Below are 20,842 nucleotides of genomic sequence, written 5' to 3'. Positions count from 1 at the left end.
GTTAACGTAGAAGCAACAATGGTAACATTAATATAAAAAAGTAACAGAGGAAACAGAACTTGTTAACAAAATATGTATAATTAACAGTACAAAGTAATCCACAGTTACAATAGAAATCGGATATAACGAACTCAACATTTAGACATGTAAACATGTTCCAACCATCAGTGCATACCATAGCCGCGGTATAATCATACCTTCTGTTCGTAAAAAGCTTACATTAACACGACCTATTTTTCGTATGCACAGAGCTTAGATGTGAGTTTTATATGCGAAATGATATATATGCTGACTTACAGGGCTGGGCACAGGAGCGCAGGTCAAGGCATACTCTCCTAACATATTGTTTTCATTACATAATGCGCATATACCTATGTGATCTCCTGGGCCCATATTAACAAAAGCAGTGAGTGTTTGTATGAGACTCAGACTCAGAAATGCGTTTTTATGGTAATGAAAGCTACTGTTTAGCATTATTGTTTTTTTGTTGTTTTTTTTGTTTTTTTATATTTTTTTTTGTAATTAAATGGTGAAACCTGTTAACTGAAACATAATAAACATTTTAACCAACACTGCTAAAAAATAGCAATTTAACAATAAACATTAGATATTGACACTTCAGTCTAAAACTCAGGACGTTAGTTAATATGAACACTGTGTGTATTTCTTTCATGCTTTACGATGAAATATTGGGTTTTATCAGTGAAATAACAACAGTGAAAATATCAATTTGATATTCTCACTGTAAAATAAGGAGTGAAAATATCAATTTGATATTCTTATTGCAAAATAAGGAGTGAAAATATCAACTTTCAGATTTACTTTGTAGTTACTTCCCCTTGATCAAAACAGAACACTTCACTTTGAACCAGAAACTGTTTGCAAGAAAATGTTTAAAATTCAAAGAAATGTTTTATAAATCTAAATGAATATATATTTTGAAATTAACAACTTACCGTTTATTACCGGTTATCTCGTGTCTCAAACGTTTTCTTGATCTTAAAGCTGAATGTTCGAACATTTGCTTTCATACCAAACAAATAACAGACGAAAACAACTGTTCGAACATAAATATAGTTTTATATCATCTTCCAAATGTATTTTGAACTGTTTGTCGTTGTTATACGTAAAACAAGCTTTCCAGAAAATTCACACAACAATTTACAGATAATCTGATATTTTTTAACCCCACCCACGCCTAAAACATTGTCAACAAACTAGCGTGGCATACACTCTTTACCTGGAAAACAAACCTGTTTTCAAGCGAAACAGAATGGTCTCTGACAGTAAGATGACTGAATATTCATTTATCATGAAACACAGTCACAAACTAAGAAAAATGTTTAAAATCCAATGATTATCCGCATTTGTTTTGCTAACACATTTGACCTTTCAAATTCTTATTCATTAAATGGCGGCGTAGTAATTTGGTTATGTATTCATGCCCCGCATAAAATAGAAGTGTTCTCGTTTTGAACATATATGCACTTATAAAACTTCACTGATTACTGTTCATAAAAGCTTTGCACTAAAACACGAGCGAATAATAAACTATAAAAATGAATAACAGATCACTTTTTCTCAACAAACCGGAAATAGAAAAGTTGACAGCTATAATTTTGCGTGAGGGGCGCCCCACGGGTAGCGGCGTAAATAACACCCTTTTCAAAAAGGGGGTAATTAAGAAATAAATTTAAAAAAACTAATAAAATTCCGAAAATAAGAAAAAACAGAAAATTTGTAATAAACAAATATCCTCTATATATATGATGCTATTTAAAACCATAAGCTCGTTGTATTATTAATGAAAATAACTATAGTGCACGGCATTTGAATACATTTGAGGTAGCAAAATGAAAGAGTTAAATAGTATCCATTCATATATTTGAGGCATTACTAGCATGCCTTATGCTCATTTCTGACATCCACATAACCTTCATACTGATCAATGACAGTTTGGACTTCCAAATCACCTTCACACCGATGTCAGTTTGGACGTCCAAACCACCTTTATATTGATGTCAGGTTGGACGTCCACGTCACCTTACAGTTTAGACGTCCAGGTCACCTTTATCTTGATGACAGTATGGACGCTACAAAACCTTTATATCGATGTCAATTTGGACGTCCACAATACCTTCGTACCGATGTCTTTTTAACGTTCACGTCACCATATTTACACCTCAACTTCCATTCCTTAAATGAACTGCCTTTAAGCAACTGCGGTTATCATCCGATGAACGCGACATCTTCGGATATGTTCGGATTGCGAATCATCGCATAACAATATGCATGGGAATTGTTGATCTTGTTATTGTTTGTATTGTGTCAGCAGGTCACGTTAAATATAAATCAACATTTTAGAAAGTTCTAATTTATGATATGTTAAATGTATTGTTGCTTTAAGTGTTTCAATTATACGTTTAAAAGTTATTTCTAGTGGTTGATCTTTTCCCGCGTTAGTGTGACGTCATTTGATAAAATGTTTCCGGTTACAGTCAGGTCGATCTATGTACAGAATGTGTAGGAAAGGATTACTGAAAGGTTTTCTTAAATGAAATAAAGTATTCTTTTGACAATTCTTGAATTAAATAATGAACTATTAGTGTAAATATAAGAAATGAATTTTGGGATTCGGTGATATAAACGCAAAGTACACGTGGAGTCCTTCGGATCTCCACACTTTGATCAGCCCAATAGCGTTCATATCCCGATAATGACATCTATCCCGCAATTCATTCCTTAATTCATACCGATGTCAGTTTGGACGTCAACATCACCTTTATACCGATGTCAGTTTGGACGTCAACGTAACCTTCATACAGATACCAGTTTGGACATTCACATCACCTTAATACCGATGTCAGTTTGGACGTTCACGTCACCTCCAAACCGATGTCAGTTTGGACGTCCACGTCACCTTCATACCGATGTCAGATTGGACGTCCACATCCACTTCATACCGATGTCATTTTGGACGTCCACCTCACCTTCATACCGATGTCAGTTAGGGCGTCCACGTCACTTTCATACCGATATCAGTTTGGACGTCCACGTCACCATTATAGCGATGTCAATTTGGACGTCCACGTCATCATTATACCGATGTCAATTTGGACGTCCTCGTCACCTTCATACGGATGATAAAATTTATGTTGATGTCAATTTTTGGACGTCAATGTAACCTTCATTCATACTGTTGTCAGTTCGGACGTCCACATCACCTTTATATTGATGTCAGTTTGGACGTTCACGTCACTTTCATACCAATGTCAGTTCGGACGTACACACCACCTTCATACCAATGTCAGATTGGACGTACACATCACCTTCAAATTTATATTAATTTGGACGTCAAAGTAACCTTCATACCGATGCCAGTTTGGACATCCACATCACCTTTATACCGATGTCAGTTTGGACGTCCACATCACCTTTCATACCGATGTCAGTTTGGACGTCCACTTCACATTCATACCGATGTCAATTTGGACGTCCACATCACCTTAACATAGATGTCAGTTTGGACGTCCACATCACCTTTATACTGATGTCAGTTTGGACGTCAATGTCACCTTTATACTGATGTCCGTTTGGACATCCAGATCACCTGTATACAAATGTCAGTTTTGATGTCCACGAAACCTTAATACCGATGTCATTTTTGACGTCAACGTCACCTTATACCGATGTCAGTTTGGACGTCATGTTCACCTTTATACCAATGTCAGATTGAACGTCCAGGTCACCTATATACCGATGTCAGTTTGGACGTCCTCGTCAATTTTATACCGATGCCAATCAAGACCCATGTCAGTCTGGAAGTCCAGGTCAGCTTCATTTATATGTCAGTTTGCCGTGCAGGTCAGCTTCATGCTCAATTTGGACGTCCACACCACCTTTATGTTGATGTCACGACGTAGACCATATCACCTTCATACTGATAACAGTCTAGACGTCCATGTCATCTTCATACTGATGTCAGTTTGGACGTCCAGTTCGTCTTCATACTGATGTCAGTTTAGACGTCCAGGTCACCTTCATTCTGATGTCAGTTTGGACGTACACGTTACCTTCATACTAATGTCAGGTTGGACGTACACGTCACCTTCATACAGAGATGAATTTGGACGTCAACGAAACCTTTATACTGATGTCAGTTTAGACGTCCACACAACATTCATACTGATGTGAATTTGGAAGTCCACATCACCTTCATCCGCATGACAGTTGGGATGTCCACATTACTTTTATATTGGACGTCCATGTCAACTTTATACTGATGTAAATTTGGATGTCAACATCATCTTCGTACCGATGTCAATTTGGACATCCGCATCACCTTCATACGGATGCCAGTTTGGACGTTCACATCACCTTCATACCAATGTCAGTTTAGACGTACACCTGACCTCATACTGATATTAATTTGGACGTTATTGTAACCTTCATACTGCTGTCAGTTAAAAAGTCCACAATACCTGTATGTTGATGTCAGTTTGGATGTCCACTTCGACTTCATACTGATATCGATTTCGACATCCGCATCACCTTCGTATGGATGCAGTTGGACGTTCACGACACCCTCATTTATACTGTTGTCAGTTTGGACGTCCACATCATCTTTATACTGTTGTCAGTTTGGACGTCCACATCACCTTTATATTAATGTCGGTTCGGACGTACACATCACCTACATACCAATGTCAGATATGGCGTACACATCACCTTCAAACTGATATTGATTTGGACGTCAACGTTACCTTCATACTAATCTAAGTTTGAACGTACACGCTACCTTCATACTGATGCCAGTTTGGACGTCCACATCAGCTTCAAACTGATGTCAACTTCGACGTCAACGCAACCTTCATACTGATGTGAACTTGGACGTCAACGTAACCATAATTCTGATGTCAATCTGGACGTCCAAAAAACCTTCGACCTGATGTTGACGTCCACATTACCTTCGAACTGATTTCAACCTGGACGTCAACGTTACCATCATACTGATGTCAATTTTGACGTCCACATCAATTTCAAACTGATGCCAGTTGATTGATGTCTGTTTTGTCCAAATCACCTTTTTATCTAAGTCACTATAGATGTCCACTTCACCTTCATATTGATGTCAGTTTGGACACCGCATCAACTTTATACCGATGTCAGTTTCGACGTCAACGTCACTTTTATACTCATGTCAGTTTGGACTTCAACGTCCCTTTCTAACTGATGTCAGGTGGACGTCCACACATCTTCATACTGATGTCAGTTTGGACGTCCACACCACCTTAATAATGATGTCGGTTTGGGCACCCACGTCACCTTTATATTGATGTCAGTTTGGACGTCAACGTCCCTTTCTAACTGATGTCAGTTTGAACGTCCACTCACCTTCAAAGTGATGTCCGTTTGGACGTCCACACCACCTTAATATTGATGTCAGTTTGGGCGTCCAAGTCACCTTTATATTGATGTCAGTTTGGACGTATACGTCACCGATATCAATATGTAGGTAAACAACATCTTTATACCGATGTCAGTTTCCACGTCAAATTCATCTTCATACCGATGTCAGTATGTATATCCAGCTCACCTTTATACAGATGTCAGTTTGGACGTCTACGTCACCTTCATACCGATGTCAGTTTGGACGTCCACAATACCTTCATACCGATGTCAATTTGAACGTCCACAATACCTTTATACCAAAGTCAGTTTGGACGTCACGGTTGCATTTATACCGATTTAAGTATAGACGTGCAGGTCGCCATCATACTCTTGTCAGTTTGAACGTACACATCACATTCATACCAATGTCTGTTTGAACGTTCAAGTCACCTTTATACCGCTATCAGTTTTCACGTTCCAGTCACCATTACACCGATGTCAGTTTGGACGTAAACGTCACCTTCATACCGATGTCAGTTTAGACATACACATCACTTTGATACCGTATAGATACCGTACTGATATGTCAGTATGGACGTCCACATAACCTTCATTCTGATGTCAATTTGGACGCAAACACCACCATTATACCGATGTCAATTTGGACGTCAATGTCAAATTCTTTCGGATGTCAGTTTGGATGTCTTCATTACTTTTATATTGATGTCAGTTTGGACGTCCACGTCACATTTATATTGATGCCAGTTTTGCCGATGCTACGTTCATATTGTTTTCAGGGTGGATGCCCATATCACCTTAATACCGATGTTCATTTCGACGTCCACATCACCTTCATACTGCTATCAATTTGGACGTTAACGTAACCTTCATAATTATTGATGTCAAATTGGACGTGCACGTCACCCTTATACCGATGTCAGTTTGGACGTCCACATAAACTTGATACTTTCAGTTTTCATTCTGATTCACCTCACAACCATACTAAGTCACGTCACCTTCATACTGATCCATTTCATCACCATACTGATCCAGCTCACCTTCATGCTGATCCTGGTTACTTAATACTGATTCACATCACCTTCATGCTGATCCACGTCTCCTTCATACTAGTCCATGTCACCTTCATACTGATTCACGCCACCTTGATACTGCTTTATGTCACTTTCATACTGATACACGTCAAATTCATACTGATCCTGATTACTTAATATTGATTCACGGCAACTTCATACTGATTCACGCCACCTTGATACTGATTCACGCAACCTTGATACTGATTTATGTCATCTTCATACTGATACACATCACCTTCATACTGGTCCACGTCACCTTCATACTGATTCACGTCACTTCCATACTGATCCACGTCACCTTCATACTATTCCACGTCACCACATACTGATCCACATCACCTTTATACTGATGCACGGCACATTCATACTGATCCAAGTCACTTTCATTCTGAATCACGTCACTGATGCACGACACATTCATACTGATCCAAGTCACTTTCATTCTGAATCCTGGTCCACGTCACTTTCATACGTGTCCACGTCACCTTCATACTTGTCCACGTCATCTTCATACTGATTTACTTCACTTTAATACTGGTCCACGTCACCTTCATACTGGTCCACGTCACCTTCAAACTGATCCACGTCACCTCCATACTGATTCACGTCATTTTCATACAGGTCCACGTCACCTACATACTGCTTTACGTCACTTTCATACTGCTCCACGTCACCTTCATACTGGTCAACGTCACCTTCATACTGATCCACGTCACCTTCATACTGGTCAACGTCAACTTCAAACTGATCTATGTCACCTCCATTCTGATTCACGTCACCTTCATTCTGCTCCACGTCACCTTAAAACAGGTCCACGTCACCTTCATGCTGGTCCACGTCACTTCCATACTGATTCATGTCACCTTCATACTGATTCACGTCACCTTCATACTGATACACGTCACCTTAATACCGGTCCACGTCACCTTCATTCTGATCCACGTCAACTCAATACTGGTCCACGTCACCTTAATACTGGTCCACGTCACCGTCATACTGATTCACGTCATTGTCATACTGATTCACGTCACCTTCATACTGTTCACCTTCATACTTGTCCACGTCACCTTCATACTGGTACACATCACCTCCATACTGATCCAAGTCATCTTAATACCGGTCCGTGTCACCTCCATACTGATTCACGTCACCGTCATACTGATCCACGTCACCTTCATACTGTTCCACGTCACCTCCATACTGATCCACGTCACCTTAATACTGGTCCACGTCACCTCCATACTGATTCACGTCCCTTTCATACTGATTCACGTCACCTTCATACTGGTCCACGTCACCTTCATTCTGATTCACGTCACCTTCATACTGATCCACGTCACTTTCATACTATTCCACGTCACCTCCATACTGATCCACGTAACCTTAATACTGGTCCACGTCACTACCATACTGATTCACGTCACTGTCATACTGATTCGAGTCGCCTTTAAACTGATTCACGTCACCTTTATACAGGTCCTAGTCACATTCATACTGATTCACGTCACTTTTATACTGATTCACGTCACCTTTATACTGTTCACCTTCATACTGACAAGTCACCTTCATACTGCTCCACGTCACCTTCATACTGTTCGCCTTCTTTCTGATTTACGTCACTTTCAAACTGATTCACGTCGCCTTTAAACTGATTCACGTCATTTTATACAGGTCCACGTCACCTTCATACTGATTCACGTCACTTTTATACTGATTCACGTCACCTTCATACTGTTCAACTTCATACTAACACGTCACCTTTATACTGGTCCACGTCACCTTCATACTGTTCACCTTCTTTCTGATTTACGTCACTTTCAAACTGATTCACGTCACCTTTAAACTGATTCACGTCAACTTTATACAGGTCCACGTCACCTTCATACTAAATCACGTCACCTTTATACTGATTCACGTCACTTTCATACTAATTCACGTCACCTTTAAACTGATTTACGTCACCTTCATACAGGTCCACGTCACCTTCATACTGAATCACGTCACCATCATACCGATGCACGTCACTTTCATACTGATTCACGTCACCTTCATACTGGTCTTCGTCATTTTCATACTGATTCCTGAACTTTAGACTGATGCAGTAAGGAAGTCCACGACACCTTCATACTGTTGCAGTTTGGAAGTCCACGACACCCTCATACTTTCAGTTAGGAATCCCATGTCAACTTCATACTTTCAGTTAGGAAGCCCACGGCACCTTCATACTGATGCAGTTAGAATGTTTACGGCACCTTCATACTGATGCATTTAGGAAATCCACGTCAACTTCATACTGATGCAGTTAGGAAGCTCACGACACCTTCATACTGATGCAGTTAGAAAGCCCACGGCACCTTCGTACTGATGCAGTTAGGAAGCACACGGCACCTTCGTACTGATGCAGTTTGGATGTCCACGACACCTTCGAACTGATGCTGTTAGGAAGCCCACGACACCTTCTTACTAATGTGGTTAGGAAGCCCACGACACCGTAAACAAGGTGCCGTAAACTTCCTAACTGCATCAGTATGAAGGTGTGGTAAACACCTTCATACTGATGCAGTTAGGAAGTTTACGGCACCTTCATACTGATGCAGTTAGGAAGCCCACGACACTTTCATACTGATGTAGCTTGGAAGTCCACGGCACCTTCGTACTGATGCAGTTAGGAAGTCCACGTCACCTTCATACTTTCAGTTAGGAAGTCCACGTCACCTTCATACTTTCAGTTAGGAAGTCCACGGTACCATCATACTGATGCAGTTAGGAAGTCCACGTCAACTTCATACCCCTTTTTAACCTTATTATGAAACATTAACAATGCCGAATTACAATGCAACGCCGGCTTTGTTTTGCCATATAAATGTTCAATCAATACTCCAAACCAATAACTCTTAAGGACTAATCTTAACATCAACAGGAATGTGCAAGCGGTGTGTACATTTCGTATTTAAGGATCATTCCAGACATTGAAGCCTAGTGAAGATATGGATATGGTAACGCTCGTGGCATCTTCTCCGTTTCTGATGCACATTCTTACCGCGTGTGCTAATTTTGTAGGGATTCAGTTCCTGTCAGCAAGCGTAAGTAAGCTTATTAATAAAATCTAAGATTTGTTGTCACTTGATTCGCAATTGTTCATTCTTTTTGGATAAATATGAAAAACATCATATAACTACAAGATTACTCCTACTAGTAATTGTAATCACCTCGCATTTCACTAAGGCGACCGTGTTTGATTTACGGCCTGGGCGTATCCTGTAATATTAAAATGACTAAAAAGGGCAGAGCGGGCGCAGCGAGCGACCCCGTCTTAGTCATTAAAATTGATAGTTACAAAATATGTTACCTGTGATAAATAATAATTAGTTATTTTGTTCTTATTATTAATGATGTAGAAGGGCGGAGTGAGCGAACCCTTCTCAATCATTACCATTGTTCACAATATGATCTAACCTATTTCGATTACGTATAAGTGTTTAACCAGACGTGAAAACAAATAATGACGCCATGTCTGATAACTTGTAAAATGTAATTATTAAGTATTAAGCCAGTTTTTTATTGAAAGCCGACCGCAGATTTAATTGGGCGGAAAAGTAGATTATAAAAAAAATAAGTACGCACACAAAATATACAGTAGTAAACTCATAAAGGTGGTCGTAACAATACGAAAAGTAAATCCATTTAATGACGAGTTCTCAACATTACAACAAATAGAAAAGCCATTTATGAAATACTGGCCTATGTTATACTAAATGAAATGTTTCAGAGAGACAGTGTGGAATGGTGGTTGGAAAGCTTCCTCGCGTGTTACAGCCTTGGTCCAAGATCCGGTGACCTTCACCTCGTGTTCGCCGGTATTCAGCTTATAGCCGGGGTAGCGGCCCTTGGGCTTCATTTCGGGCCTGGAGGATTAGCGTGGAGAAAAGCTAGCTATTATATACTGATCGGATTGTGTGTGGTGACCCTGGTCAGACATTTATTATGGAGCTCTAGTGCGGTACTGTTTGGATATTTGTATACAAACATTGCTTTATTTGCTATACTGGTATTATACCATGATTCATTTCTGAAATGGCCACATGTGACAAAGAGTGAATAAATATTGGTACAATAAACCCCCATTGCCAGACTGTGCAAATAGATATTAATTCAAAAGTAAATATTCGGATTTGATTGATAAATTTAGTTTTATCACTGTATATTTGAATATGCATGATGAATTCATTAACAATGCCAATGCGTGACATTAAACGCATGTAGGCTACAAAATATTCATGGTTTATCAAATAAAAAATTATTTCTGTGGAATTTAAAATTCTACACATGTCTTAATGTAATTAAATCAAAAGAATATATTCGAAATTGGAATCTACAATGTGGATATCTGCATTCCAGCATTTGATTTTTTGCATCCGTTTTTGAAACCATTTATAAATAAATATGGTACAGGATAATATTGCGAGTTACTCGTGGACACCATTTAACATGACTTGTGTTAATACTCATTGTCGGAAAAGCCATGATAAGCCCAAATTTTGCAATTCATCAACTGTTGGAAAGGATTCTCATAAGTTGTTTATCTTCTCCCAGCCTAATCCTTATATTGATTATGTTGTATAGTATTGCAAATGATGTTCTCTGAAAAAATTTCATGTTTAACTCAATGTAACAGACTGCACAAATTGCTATGTGCACCTTTCTTGGTTCGAACCCACGACGTCTTGCTCGGCAGGCGGACACTCTACCCTGTCGCTATAAAACTAACAGCTACATGTAGCTCTCTATCGAGACAATACAAGTGCCGCTATATACATATCGTATAGCTGGTTGCATAAGGAACGCTACATGGATTCTTCGTATTTCTTTTGTCCAAAATGACAGCTAAGCTTGGATTATTGATCCTGTATCATCAGTGTAAATCGTTAATCCACAAACTAACACTGAAATCCCAGCATTACCTGGAACATTTCTTTCATAGGCCTTTTAAGCTTATACATTAAACTATTTATACAGTATCATTCAGGGTTGCCTGTTGTGAAATGACATAATTAATATGTCGAATGGAGATAAATACTTAATCTAACATTCATATGGGGTACACAATGTCCTTTTGTATCAACGTATTGTTTTTCAAAAAAACAAACTTGCAGGACAATGATATTTATTGAACTGTACAAAACACTGCTTTAAAATGTTATCCTTCAATGAAACAATGATCTTTTTTTCAAATCAAGACAATGAGCTCTAAAACTTTATCTCATGTCTGTTAAACAACCCATTTCTAACTTAAATAATTAACTTTTGTGTTGACAAGAAAAATATGAATTACAGTTTTTACAAACAGATTTCAAAGAGCATCAAAATTCATTTGACTTAGTCAATAAGTAAATGAGTAGTAACCCTTGTAATCTTTTACAAAATGAATGGTTCCTTTCGAGAAATCAGCTTTTTCAAAATCCCCTTTTATGCCCATTTAATCTTAGTTCAAGTCCATATTCAACGTTAGCCAATCAATTGAACTAATTTGGCTCAATTTAGTGAATAATGACAAATAATATCATATCTCTACAGGAGTAAATGGTTTTGTTTAAAAAAAAAATCGTTGCTAATTTTCCAAAGCCCATACACGGCATTTACCTCCTAGGGCACTGTTAGAAGTCCCTGTAATAGTCCCACTGGGTTCTGAAATCTATGGCAAGCTTTAAGGGCAAACTACTTATATGCAAAAGTTGAAAACCATAACATCTAAATGCTGGGTTGTCATTGCAAAAAGTTGTTCAATAGTAAACAATCATGTTTATTTAAATATAAAATCTTTGCAAATAACTCAGTTGTCTTAAGTAGTTACTTTATAATGTTTTCAGTAGTAAACGGTTTATTGTCAGTTATTGCTTAAATACTGCAAAGAAGAATATGCAGGAACAATGGATGCTCTCGATATGCCCATTTTTTATGAAAAGGCAGAAATAGTGATACAATGTGCATGTTTTAGCACTATTATACACAATTTCATTGAAAGATATGGGCAAGTTTGAGAAGTAAATTTAAAAGTAAATTTTAAGCAATGAAATAAAAAAGCATTGAACTTCACTTATATACAAGATATTGCCAGGACAAACTCTTATTTCAAAAACTATAAGGGGAGTTTTAGATTCAGGGCTAGATTATTATTCTTGGGTAATGCACTTCCTCCTATTGCCATCTATCTACATTTTAAATTTCATTTCAATACATTTAGTTTTATCTGTAGATATGGCCCTGAAAAGCACCCATTTTGAAAAAAAATAGTTAAGGGGAGATATCTTATTACATATGCTTGATAAGATTATTGTTTTTAAGCACTGCACTACCTGTTATTGCAATATATCTATATTTGAAGCATCATTTCAATCCCTTTCGCATTTTCCAAGATATGGCCTGGACAAGGTCAAATTTAAAAAAAAAGTTAAGGGGAGATAACTAAATATGCAGGATAAGATAATAGTTCGTGTGCACTGCACTTCCTCTCATTAACATATATATATATATATATATATATATATATATATATATATATATATATATATATATACCAAGTTTGCTTTCAATCTCATCAGAAGTTTTGAAGCTATTTAATTTTATGGACAAGGGAGTGACCGACAGAAGAACGGACAGATGGATAGACAGAGCAGCTTATAAAGGATATATTGTTTTCATGATTTCACCTGTGTCTTAGTCTACCCTAACTTATTCTTTTATGACTTAACTTAAAGCATTTGCTTAAGTTATGAATGTGCTAAATCATAGAGAAATAAATGTTCACACACAATATAATTTATTGCACTAAAATATGCTATAATCTGTTCAAACATGAGCACAGTTTTTATACTAACAAGAGCTGTCATAGAGACAGCATGCTCGAGTTCTGCCATTGGCAGAGGCATTAGCCTGAACACTACTATACATATATTATAGCACAATGTGTCATATTTAACAGCCTTTCTTCCCATTAACTAGGAGTCTCAGACAACAAAGCTCCAAACTTTCTGAGACTGTCAATATGAAGTGTTTTGTTTACTACCACACTCACTTTGTTTAAAACCATGTACATTGTAGTCCAGTTACAGTTAGATTTGTTCCATGACAAAGTCAATCTTTTCAAGAATCCGTTTACATCCCGTGGATGAGAAAACATTTAGATCTTGTGGGTAGTACTGCAGCTCATCTGCAATCTCCTGGACTTTGGAATCAGGAATGACCGATTCGGTGGAGTAGAACCCTCTCTGCACGAGTCCATCTCGAATGCACTGTTTCACATGTTTGCGTTCCAGAGGCAAGAATGGTATATAGGATGAAATGAGGTTTTTCGTGATGAGCTCACTATGCCATAATCCACCTGAAAATCATTCATGCATGTGATTTTTCTTTGCATTTATTCATTTCCAATTTTCAACTTAATCATATTATATTTCATAAAGATACATTTACACAATATTTGATAAAGAAAATAACAGAGAAGCAGAGCAGTGTAACATTGTTTACATTCATATAAAACAACCAATTTAATATACTCCGCATGAATACTGGTAGGCAAAGTAGCTGGAATGGGAAACAAGTGTTGGTGAAATATTCCAACCAAAACTTGCAAATTGAATAAAGCTGCAGAGTGATGGCCTGTTACGAACACTGGATATGAAATATGACTTTGTTTGAGATAAAGAATATAGTATATAGAATATAGTGTAGCATTTAGACTTGGCTTAGTAAACTAGCTTTTGACCCCACATTACCAACTTTCAAACTTATTTTAAAGATTTCATCAAGGTCATTCGGAACACCTTGCAATGGCCATTTTCCATTGAAAACAACCTTAGATGTATGCCGATACATCAGAAGAAGTAGTTTGTTAAAAATTCAAAAGTAGTATATATCAATTGTAATGTTTTGACTTCTATTTTGTATTAAGTTTAAATTGATTGTGTATTTTTGCATAAATAATCAAGATTCTCAAGAGTAAAGTCATTAAGTTTAACTGTTTAGATTTAAATACTACTCATCTACTCGCAGTGTAGTTAATGTAAAGATTTATGATATTGTAAACTGTCCATAAAATCTGAGATTGTTCCGTATGCACCAAGACAAACATTCAGATTTAGCTTTATGAAGATTGACTATCATGTTCACATATTGGCCATTTTTCACCCAAGAGACATAATTTAAACACTTTTGGTTAAGGACCACGACATAAGGCTACATACCAAAAATCAAGGGTTTGGGTCTTGCAATTACAGAAGGAGACTTTACTGTACAAGTATATAGAAAATTGTGACCCCTGTTGCAGGGCCACTTTGGACCCCGGGGCCATAATTTAAACAATCTTGGTAAAGGATCACTACCTGAAGCTGCATACAAAATATCAAGGGTCTGGCCAATGGGGTTTCAGAAAAAAATAATGTTTCAAGTTATAAGATTTTGACACAGAACAATGAACGACTGACAACAGACACTGAACATTGATTGATCACTTCATGTCTTCAATAAAATAGAAGAGAGAAACAAGAGGGCCAAATTGGTCTTATATCGCTCACATGATTAAAATGACTAGTGGTTATTAAGAATTTTGTTAATTAAACAACCACTTAATGAGGCTGAAGTATATAGAAAACCTAGGACACCTGAGGTGGGGCCATTTTCACCCCAAGGTCATTTTTTTAACAGTTTTGGTATGTTATGAGGTTAAATACCAAATTTCAAAGGTGTGGGCCATGTTTCAGAGAAGACGATATTCAAAGTTTTGCTATATAGGTATACAGAAAACTTAGGACCCCTGGTATACAGAAAACTTAGGACCCCTGGTATACAGAAAACTTAGGACCCCTGGTATACAGAAAACTTAGGACCCCTGGTATACAGAAAACTTAGGACCCCTGGTGTTTGGCCAGTTTTGACCCTAGGGAGATTATTTGAAAAAATGTTAGTATTCAGCCACTACATGAGACTACATATTATCATAAGTCTTGGCTTCCATTTTAGGGCTATGCATTCATATCAGAAACCTACTGAGTTTCAGCAAGGGCTTATCAGCTAGTAAATCACTTCCCATGAACTTACAGGACTCTGGACTGATAGTCTATCCATCACAATGTCCTATGTTGACCTTTTTTTTGTCAGTAACAGTCATTGTCACTGTTCAAGTTTTTCATTTTGTGCAATGCCATCATAGCCAAAGGCCTATAAAAATACATTCAGTTCGGGTTACCTAACCATACCTACGAAATAGGCGCCGACCCTACCTTTTTATAGTCAGTTTGAAAAAAATAAATGAAAAACTACATATTTTTTTTTTAAATATTCTTGAATGCCTTATACAGAAGATTACTTTAAAGGGGCTGCCTCACCTATGATAAAATAGCGGGGAAAAAAAGAAAATTGTCGAAAACTGACATAAACTTGGCATTGATGTGTACAATGCATTGAAACTTACTAACTGAAGTACCACATAGTTTACAATTTATTTAAGTTTAGCAGTTATTTCGTATTTTTCCATTAAAAAATATTACTGGGTATGTCTACCAGGTAGAATTCATTCCTTATGCGTGATTGACTAGTCCGTGTTATCACGTGATATTACTGAGGTAGGTGTATAGCTTAATTATGTCACCCGATTAGAATAAGCCTTTGTAGCGCAGTGAGTAAGATGCTTAATCTTTTCTTTTTTTCACAATTATGATATCATAGCGTAACATATTCTATTAGATAATTGTCCCGAGATTCGTTACAGAAAAAAACTGTTTTTGGTGCCAATCTATGACACAGTCCTTTTAACACCATTCTCCAATGATTAACTTACTAGTAGCTACAAATATTTTCAACTAATTATTGAATTTGGCAAATTTCACAAGTTTTAAAATTTGAGATTCATTATTTAAATCGTGGCAAATGAGGCTCAGAAGACTATTTTCATTTTGGTTTGAATTGTGTATTCTCCTTTGAAGAAGTTTTGAGACCTTTAAAAAAATAATAATATTTTAACTAGAGCTGTCACAGGAGTGACGAATACCCCCAAATGCCGCCTGGACACAGGAATGGCAAACCATTCCTTTGAAAAGAGGCCATAACTCCAAGGTTACTCCACACTGCATCTTCTTTTATCATGCATGTATTGTTTTATTTAAATCTGTTGAGTAATTTAGAAGTTACACTGCTGACAAGAAAAACTAGCCTTTCATGAGTTATCGTCTGGAAACCGTTTTTCTATTTTTAGTAACAGTGACCTTGACCTTGGCCCCACCAGCCCCAATATCGAACTTGACCTGTATCTTCTGATGCTACACCTGTGTACCAAATATTGTTCAAATCTGTCTAGCCTTTCATGAGTTATCGTCCGTAAACCGTTTTTCTATTTTTAGGAACAGTGACCTTGACCTTGGCCCCACCAGCCCCAATATCGAACTTGACCTGTATTTTCTGATGTTACACCTGTGTACCAAAAATTGTTCAAATCTGTCAAGCCTTTCATGATTTATCGTCCGGAAACTGTTTTTCTATTTTTAGTAACAGTGACCTTGACCTTGGCCCCACCAGCCCCAATATCGAACTTGACCTGTATCTTCTGATGTTACACCTGTGTACCAAAAATTGTTCAAATCTGTCAAGCCTTTCATGAGTTATCGTCCGGAAACCATGAAAACCGACAGACCGACCGACCGACAAGCTCACTCCTATATACCCCCTCAAACTTCGTTTGTGGGGGTATAATAACATCATTTAAATTGTGTATTCTCCTTTGAAGAAGTTTTGAGACCTTTAAAAAAATATATATTTTAATAACATCATGATGAACTATTTTTCATTTTGTAAATATTAGTTTAAGTAACTGTTACATGATAGCTTTATCATCTAAGGGCAGGGTTATCTGCGCTAGTGAGTTAAATACCTAGGCACAGCCACATGCTTATCAGTTCTAGTTTAGATATCGTACAATACATGTCACAATAAATAGTTAGAGCACATTTAGTGTCGTTCTTATATTTATATGTATTCCTCCATAACATAACAGTAACTAATTTGGCTATTAAATGAAATAAGATTCTATCCCAAAGTTTTTGGTAGAAATTTGGGGCAGCCCCTTTAAAGGGATATAAGTTACACTTAATATATATAACATACTTTCTTTCACATTAAGGGCAGGGAGCCTTATGACCTCCTCCATTTCTTTCAGCCTGATATTCTCTCTGGGTATACCCTCTGACCAGTACTTGATGGTCCTCTCCGCTATATCTGTACCCGCTGTGTTGCTGTAAAATATGGCTTTAATAGCTAAAACTAAAAAAACACAATATTGTTATACACATGGATGTTATAAAGTATATCGATGTGTATCGAGTATTTGTTGTCTTACCAAAATTACCTATTGAGTTATCTTTTCAAACTTAACCCATACGTAAATCAAAATATGTGCTTCAAATAAATCCATTTTCATTAAATACAAAAAATGAGTGAAATAGGCAAAGAAGAGAAAAAGTTTTGGTCAGAGTCCTGTACACATACTTGAAAACTCCTTGGCTCTTCAAAGCACTGATCAAGCACATAACAAACAAAATATATGACAACAAAAGTCACTTACGGTGACATAAATTGATATTGAAATTCAATCATGGTGTACCTGAGGAAAAAGAATGTAGATTTTCTGTAGTCCACACCACCAAGCTCTTCATAGAAATCCAGGTATGGTTTGATGGTGTCAATCACTCCTGGGGGCATTTTGTCCATCTCATCAATGACAATCAAGGAACGAGGGCATTCCTTTACCGCTCGTTCTATGATGTCTCGTAACTTGTCCTAAATTAAAAGAATATTTCTAATGTGTAGTACAAATACCATTTCAAGATACCAACATGTTACAGGCTCTTTAAAAAAATTACTTGATCTAACCTTGTACATATTATAATTTAACTATTACTCCAATTGTTGTTGTTTTTACACTAATGTACTTAGATTGATTTTTAAACATTCTCTTTTCTAACTCGTATATTTGCAAAAGAATTCTTACAGAATTTCTAATGAATATTCTCGTTCAATACTGTAACAAGTTTCTACCTTATAAAATGATATCATCTCTGAGTGAGGGAACTCCTTTGTGGCTGATATCAGGTGAACATATTTACTCTTCATTCCTTTACGGAACATTTTCTCTGCCACAATACGGGAGACATAGTTCTTCCCGGTGCCTGTTAAGCCATGAAATGACAGTGCAAGGGCTTTGCTAGGATTCTCCCTGGCATGACCTTTAAGATGTTTGACAACAGGCTCTGTGACAAGATGCTGGCCGTATAATTTTGACCTCATAGTAAGTGACAGGTCTGCGAAAGAAAACAACAGATGATTGAAATATGAGTAGTCCGAACTTGAAACAAATAAAAAACAAGCAAATTTGTTAAATTGATATCCCCCGCCTGATTAGGCAAAGTTCATGGATTGGAAATGAAAAGTAGGTGGAATATTCCTATATTAACATGTAATATGGCTGCGGGGAAATGACCGTTATGAACGTTTGATATAAGTTTGAGTTTGTTTGGAATTATTTGAAATAATTTTTTTTTTGTATATAGAGTAACAAAAAAATTACATTTGTAATTTTTTTATATGAATTTGAATGATTTCAAAGTGAAAGTTCAGATATGTCTGAAGTGATTTAAAAGTAAATAGTGGAAAATGACATTTTAAGGTACCTGTTGATCATGTTCACTGTGTGTAATTTTCAAGCTCATCGAGTTTTACTGTTATGATATTTATTATCATACATGTATGAACATAGTTCAACCAATCACTGCCCTAAAATGGTTTCGGACAAGATTTTTGTAAGATTTGACCTAGTGACCTAATTTTTACCACATGTGACCCAGTTTTCTAATTTGTTATCACATGTGACCCAGTTTTAAACATGTCAAAGAGTTCACCAAGGGAAACATTTTGATCACATTTCATGAATATTATCTCATACATATTGCCTCTAATGTGTTTCAACGATTTTTCTAAGATTTGAGCTAGTGACCTTGTTTTTGACCCCATGTGACCCACGTTTACAAGCGGTCCATAAATCATCAAGGGGTACATCCTGACCAAATTTAAACATTATCTGACCAATCATTACCATGATATGGTTCCTGACGGACAGAAGGATAGACTGAATGACGGACAGACTGAATGACGGACAGACAGACAATGCCAAAACAATATCCTCCTCCCAAAACCTTCGATTCGGCGGGGGATAATAAAATAAAGTATTCCAGGTGACATACAGGTACATGTTCATATGTTAATAATTTCTTTATTTCAAAGTTATTTAGTCAACAGTCAACAATAAAACAAGTCAATGATGAATACTCTGTCTTCAACCAAGGCTCATGAAACTGATGTGATTCAAATAAATGCATTGTCACCAATCAACAAGTCACAAACACATGAAAAGTCTAAACTTCTGAAGTGATTTTAATAGCAAAAAACATATATGAGAGAGTTTTACAATCAGCTACATGTATAATTAAAGTAATGTGATTTATTATGAACCATTTACACTTAAAGTGATATTAAACATAGACAAAAATCTGAGTGTGGATAAAGGCAAAATCCTTAGATTTGATCCAGTCTGCTACACTCACCACTCAGCCACTTAAACTTATGAACAACACCAAATCCCACAATGCCACTGATAAACTTAATAGAAAAGCACCTGAAGCAGATATGTGCTTTCGCTTATTATTCATTTGATAAAGGGGCGCGTGTAGACAATTATTAAATCCAGGAAATCACAAACAGGACAGATTTAGGGCCATGTCTGGACTTCAAAGTGATTCATATCAGCTCTCAGTTGTCTCTACAATCTAGTTAAAATAAATCAGCATAAAATAAGGCTTTTATGCACCAGTCAATTATAACCACGGATACCCTGGACCTGGGGGCTGTAGTTACAAATGACTGGTGAATTACAATAACTTGACTTAGTTTTACTTAGAAAATGAGGCAAACCACTGAAACAAGTATTGCCACATAAAGCACATAGGTGCTTATCAATATACCAGTAAAATTTGTAGAGATCCATTTGTCATCACAGCATTCACTGAAAATACAGTTGATCACATTAAACCCAGCAAAAAAGCCTGCTGTGATAGCTGAACCCACAGCCACAACCCCTGCAGTCATAAATTCACCGGAGGCAGACTGAATTGACAAGGCCAATAAACTAAGCAATATTAAATACTTGGCCTTCATCATGCACTTAGGTTAAAATACCATACATATTGCGACGTAATATGTTTTTTACGCATAAAAATGAAATAGAAACTTCGTTAGAATTTCAAGGTAGCACACAACAT

General features: G+C 37.0%; 1 protein-coding gene across 1 annotated transcript; it reads right to left on the bottom strand.

Annotated features, from left to right (window-relative positions):
• Positions 1 to 13,285: 13,285 nt before the first annotated feature.
• On the bottom strand, positions 13,286 to 20,842 carry LOC128228587 (torsin-1A-like). The gene is made up of 5 exons (XM_052939986.1): positions 20,546 to 20,842; positions 18,567 to 18,829; positions 18,133 to 18,308; positions 17,637 to 17,764; positions 13,286 to 13,863 (listed from the first exon to the last, which is right to left on the bottom strand). The coding sequence occupies exons 1-5, from the start codon at positions 20,739 to 20,741 to the stop codon at positions 13,595 to 13,597; spliced, it is 1,032 nt and encodes a 343-aa protein (XP_052795946.1). The 5' UTR covers positions 20,742 to 20,842; the 3' UTR covers positions 13,286 to 13,594.

The sequence above is a fragment of the Mya arenaria genome, chromosome 3 (genome assembly GCF_026914265.1).
Source record: "Mya arenaria isolate MELC-2E11 chromosome 3, ASM2691426v1".
In the NCBI taxonomy this organism is placed as follows: domain Eukaryota; kingdom Metazoa; phylum Mollusca; class Bivalvia; order Myida; family Myidae; genus Mya; species Mya arenaria.
This window is presented reverse-complemented; position numbering and strand designations above follow the sequence as displayed.

What these genes read in the sequence shown, in the direction of transcription:
- LOC128228587 (XM_052939986.1), bottom strand. Translation starts at nt 20,741, where the DNA reads ATGATGAAGGCCAAGTATTTAATATTGCTTAGTTTATTGGCCTTGTCA. An exon ending in AGATGATATCATTTTATAAG is followed by an intron (nt 18,309 to 18,566) that starts GTAGAAACTTGT and finishes CTTTTAATTTAG; the next exon opens with GACAAGTTACGAGACATCAT. An exon ending in TCTACATTCTTTTTCCTCAG is followed by an intron (nt 17,765 to 18,132) that starts GTACACCATGAT and finishes CATATTTTACAG; the next exon opens with CAACACAGCGGGTACAGATA.